Source organism: Bidens hawaiensis, unplaced genomic scaffold (genome assembly GCF_021521415.1).
Source record: "Bidens hawaiensis isolate Kalapana, Puna unplaced genomic scaffold, B.hawaiensis_p1.1 tig00028504_1, whole genome shotgun sequence".
In the NCBI taxonomy this organism is placed as follows: Eukaryota; Viridiplantae; Streptophyta; class Magnoliopsida; order Asterales; family Asteraceae; genus Bidens; species Bidens hawaiensis.
The window spans coordinates 70,325-76,324 of NW_027494663.1; the positions used below are offsets into that span (position 1 = coordinate 70,325).

General features: G+C 31.7%; 1 protein-coding gene across 1 annotated transcript; it reads left to right on the forward strand.

Moving 5' to 3' along the window:
• Positions 1 to 759: 759 nt before the first annotated feature.
• Positions 760 to 3,104, forward strand: LOC143577291 (heat stress transcription factor B-4-like). The gene is made up of 2 exons (XM_077061159.1): positions 760 to 1,074; positions 1,547 to 3,104. Exons 1-2 carry the CDS (start codon positions 823 to 825, stop codon positions 2,369 to 2,371), a joined length of 1,077 nt encoding a protein of 358 aa, XP_076917274.1. The 5' UTR covers positions 760 to 822; the 3' UTR covers positions 2,372 to 3,104.
• Positions 3,105 to 6,000: the final 2,896 nt, after the last annotated feature.

Below are 6,000 nucleotides of genomic sequence, written 5' to 3' on the forward strand. Positions count from 1 at the left end.
CAAATCCACTTTCTTTCTGTTTTCATTTTCCTTGTTCTCTTTAAATTGTCTAATTTTAGCTGCCTGACATTTTTAGTAAGTTAGTTTCTTTATCCGATTTTATTAACAAATTTCTAGTTACAAAATACCCACTAATGTTTTTCAATATGAAATATTGAGGTAATATAATCATTCAATACATTTTCTACTATCCAAAGAGTTCATCTATGGATGGAGTCATACAAATGCATATACTGAGTTGTCAACAGTACATGTACAAATCAATTATACCAGAATATATATACTTTATGCTTAATAAATTGGGCCAAAAACCACAAAAGAAATGTGAACTTTTTTACTTTGCCTAATAAAGATAAATAAAAGGTGGGTGGTCACCGTCACACATGCAACTGTTCGTGTGAGAGAGGCTTCAATTTCCTTGGAGTCTTAATATGCTACAACTAGTATATTCTACTGCTCTCACTAAAAAACAGTACCGAATCGATATATAGTGTCTCTAAATAAAAAGTGTATGTATGTATATTCTAACGTGTCACGGGTTTGTCTTGAAAATCTCTTATTTTACCGACACTCAGACACATGTTCACTCTTTACATATTCGAGGAATATTACCACAAATATCACCCCATCTTTTAGTATTAAATAATAAATACCCTTTTTCCTTAAAATCAATTTTCTATAAGTTCCTTTCATTGTTATATATACTACCATTCTACTAACATTTATCTCTCTATTTCTCTCTCTCTCTCTTCTCTTTATATATATATAGAGAATCATAAGAAGAAACACAAACAATATTTGAAAGAAAGTAGAGTTATCATCATGGCTTTGATGATAGATAACTCATGTGAAGGGATGTTGTTATCATTAGACGCTCATAAATCAATGCCTGCTCCTTTCCTCACTAAAACCTACCAACTGGTGGATGATTCCACAACCGATCACATTGTTTCATGGGGAGAAGACGACACAACCTTCGTTGTCTGGCGGCCACCCGAATTCGCTCGTGATCTCCTTCCTAACTACTTCAAACACAACAACTTCTCTTCCTTTATCCGCCAACTAAACACATATGTATGCAACTCTTTCCTTTTCACAATCATATATAGGGTGTGTTTGCTGTTTGGCCTAGCTTTTATTTTTTGGCTTATGCTTATTTCTTTACATAGATAAAGCTTATTCAAATAAGCTAAAAATTCATTTTCAAATAAGCTTCTTTAAATTAGCCTATATAAACTAATAAGCTTAAGCTTGAAAAGCTAAACCAAACACCAAATTAAGCTTATTTTGTAAAAAAAAAAAAAAAAACAAGCTTAAAAAGCTATAAGTTTTGTTAAAAAAGCCAGGCCAAACACTCCCATAGTTTGAAAACACTTCTATATTTGTTTGTTTGCTTGCTTCTAAAGAAGGATGATATCCGATACAAATAAAATAACTAAAGTAATTATTATTACACTATAGTTATAGTAGTGTAATAATAATTATTCTAGGTATTTGTATACTGATTTTGGGTATGTTTTGTTATTATAATATATTATTTTATTAGGGTTTTAGGAAAATCGTACCGGACAGATGGGAGTTTGCGAACGAATTCTTCAAGAAAGGAGAAAAACATTTGTTATGTGAGATCCACCGCCGGAAAACATCACAGCCGCACGTTGGACTAAACCACAACCACTTCACAAGCATTGGCGGCGTAGGAAATGGTGTCTTTTCTTACCAACGTGACAGCATCTCACCACCAACCTCCGATGAACATCTTTGTTGTGACTCACCAACTACCACCACAACAACAGGAGGTGGTAGTATCCTAGGAATCTTGTTAAACAACAATGGTATTAATATTAATAGTGATAGTAATAGTAATAGTAATAGTAATGGTAATGGTACTTACAACCAAGGTAACGCAGTGACTGCTTTGTCGAAAGACAACGAGAGGCTAAGGAGGAGTAACAACATGTTGATGTCGGAGTTAGCACACATGCGGAAGCTTTACAATGATGTTATATACTTTGTACAAACCCATGTGAAGCCAGTGACACCAAGTAACTCATACCATTCATCTCTTCTTCTACCTTCTGCTACAAATGTCCCATTATTCAATGCAGGTAGTAACTACACAAATGCCACTGTTGTGTACCCTAGTAGTAAACCTCAGCAACTCAAGTTTCATGATATTCCAAAAATCAACAGTGATCATGATAGAACAAAGCTTTTTGGAGTTCCATTGTTGTCCAAGAAGAGACTGCATCCAGATCATTATGGTATAACAAATGGTAATAGTACCGTTAATGTGGAGTCTCATAAGGCAAGATTGATTGTTGAGAAAGATGATTTAGGGTTGAAACTCATGCCTCCTTCTCCATGTTGAATCTTTATATTTTTATTTTTTTTCTAACTTTTTAAAGTTTGTTAGATTATGTTATTTAATTATTACTAATTAAAAGGAGTTTGTTCAGTTTTTCATGTGGTGTTGATAATGTTATGCAGTTAGGCACAAAAGTAATCAGGGAAGTCATTGATCTCTACCCTTATTTAGCATATCTTTCTGGTGATATCTGAATGTTTCAGTTCAGTATCAGTAATGGGAGGTGCCAGTCATTTCTTCTTTTCAGACAGAGTTTGTGTTTAAAGCATTAATGGTCATAGTACAAGTCCAGTTTTTCTATTACAATTTCTTGTTTGTTTAATTTCTGGACTCTACTAATTTTCCTTTTCTAGCTTCACAATAAATTTTAAGTGGGGAGTTAAAATTTAAAAAAAAATGTTTTCATAACTGGATCACACATTCAATAGTTTGTGTTAGCGGTCTACGGATCGGTCTGGTCTTAAAAAGCATGAAATCAAAGCTTTGTAGGAGTTCTAAATTGAGCTACAAGTAACATAATATATAGTGTTCTTCACTAGCAACATCATCACAACTAGCTAGTTTCTAGCTTCTATAAATAAATGTATAAAGTTATATATATTCTGCATTTTCTACCTTTTGTTTCTTACATTCTGAAACTAATAATTCATTCACGAGCTTATTGTGATGTGAGTTTAATCCCAGAATCACAAATTCACAATTGTCCTCTCAGTTTTTGCCATAAATTAATTCATTCAGATCTCTTGTTCCATAAAGCTTACTCCAACTCAGCTCATTGATTTCTAGAAATTAAAAGTAAGTGTTTATCAGACTTGTTTATATATATGCTTAATTCTTTTTATTACATGAATAATACAATGATTTTAGGATGATTAGGATATCCAAGTTGTTTATCAAATTATGTGTGACTAAAATAACTTAAATTAAATAAACAGTTTTAATCAGTTTATTTATTACAAACCGTATTTTTAAAAAGCTACAAAAAGAAAATTGTATACATCTCTTAAAACTTGTCAAAATGGGAAATGATGCGTATGCCCGAACCATATTATAATAAGTGTACGTTGTACAATATGTGTGTATACATATATGCTTGGTGAACTTTCTTAATATATGTATATTGTATACACCATCACATATTGGAGATGTAGATTTTGATACTTGATTGTCTTGTCTACACGTGAATTAAAAAGACAGATTACCGGCAAAAGAAATTTATTTTAGAACCCGCAAAGTGCTCGTTTGAAATTAGATTCTCAATTATTACCACTGGTATCTATATTTCAAGATATAAATCATTTGTTTAGGAAAGTAGTAAGATCTAGAAAGAAAATTAGAAAGTCATCATCATCATCATGATCAAATCTTTGCGATTAAGGTTATGATCTCAAAAATGTTACATATATAAGATCTAATTATGTGGAAAATAAACATGAATTTACTTCTTGTTTTTCTTTATTAATTAATTCTTGAGGATGTGTACGTACAAGGAAGACAAAGACATGGAAACAAAAACATTTAGTTTGTGTGATTCGATGAAATATTGGAAGTATTGATGTTGGAATAATAAGACCAGAAAAAGTTTGGTTTCAAACGTTCCAATCACCAAGTCCCACTTTCCACCTCTTCTTGCTTCTGACCACTAAAGATAAAAGGAATATTTTTCTTCCCCTTTCTTTTTCTCATCTTCTTTGGATCCCTTTCCTTCCTTTCTTCTTTTTTTACTTTTTATTTTTATATTGGAAATATTTACGTGCAAATAATTCTTATATAATTTTCTATTTACAAAAATTTAAAAATTATAGGTAGTTCATTCTCTCTGAGTTATGCATATATATATAGTGTTGTTATATAAAGCATTGCTATACGTACACATGTTGTAATCTTTATAACCACGTTAAGACACACGTTATCTTAAAAATACAAAATTCAAAGGAAAAGAAAAAATTTTGCACTGCAATAAAGAAAGTATTTATAAAATTAATATGAGGACTAGTATATATAGCTTTAAACGCTAAAAATACATCTTTTGGTAGTAAAAGCAAAGTTTCTAATATAAAGTTTGACCAAAATTTTCTACTAGCTTTTCATGGTCCCATTCTTTGCATCACCACTTCTTTCAGTGAGTTATATCTTTATACTTAGACTTGCACCAACTATGCGTATTGATTTGCACTCTTTTTAACCAATAAAGAGAATTCAATAGTTTGGACTAATTCTTATCCGGATCTAAAGAAAAAGACAGTCCAAATGGATAGGGTACCTAAATTCTATGAAATTAATCTAAATTGGAATTTTAAATTATAGTTATATTATAAAAAACATAGACCCGTGAGTGTAATTGTTGTCGATATTGATATACTAGTTGTTCTAAAGCATCAAAGCTGCCTCTACAACTGATCACAGCCATTCAAATCATGTTGTAGATGAATTATCAATTCCTCATCTATGATTATAGACACAAGCTCATTCTTAACAAAATTCGAATTAGATAAATATTAGATTGTTCCAATTCTAAGTTACATGCTTTATATATTATAAAATCCAGCAAATAAAATTCAGATTTTAAGTACATCACCAAGTGAAGCCATTGGTGAATGTCTTAATCCTTCCTGTTAGAGAGCTTTATTCAATGTTAAATAATCAGGACACTAGGATTGTGATAAACTCGTTGAATTGTAGTTTGAAGAACTGGATTGTAAAGCAGCACCTGATCGACAAGATTCTTGCAGTCACCCTTTCATTAACTTCATGAATAATTAATATTTCATTCATCGGTTTCTTTCCTCTAGTATCCCTTCCTTTTGCAACTGTAGAAATAAAGAAAGTAAATAGTTCAAGTTATCACATTGGAATAGAGAAAGAGTAGGAAAGTTAGAATTCCCTAAATCCCAATCTCGTGTTCTTCCATTCTGTAGCGATGGAAGGGTATGTTTTGTCGAGTGATTCTTGATTTATCCCAATTACCTTTACCTTCTTCGTCATCGTTGTGGATTTGCTTCTTGATGTCTTCCGACATAGCAAATCGTTTTATTTAAAAATATATGTAAATTGAAATGGAAACCTAGAATCATGGTCATATTCGTAAGCACATTTAGCAAACACTAGATAAGATAAATTGAATCTTCTGGCTTCGTACAACGATGATGATCAAACTCAAATTTCCCCCAAACGATTCATTTTCAAAAATATTGTTGTGTACACATGAGTAGCAATTGTTATTGGTGGCAAGATACGGCGGGCTCGTGTTTTTCTCATTGGCCAAAAAAACACGAGGATAAAATGGGCAGTTTTGCATTCTCACATGTGTTTTAAAAAATGAGGGGAAGAACAAAAACCATCACATAGTGTGTAAGCCCCCTAAACTGTTGTTTCTAAAAACATTTTAGGGACTTTGAATAGCTTAGACTAAAGATGAAGACTTTAAAGAGTCATGATCTTCTCAAAGTTAGTTACAAGATCCGTTGTCAATTAACATATACTCCAGTTTAATTTTTATACGTCATCCCAGTTTAATTCTTATACATGAACTCATTTAAATATCATGATGACAAAACTTGCCAAAATATATATATAGATAAAGGATGGAATACGAAAATCGTTTATCGTACAATAGGTATGCGAGTGTCTGG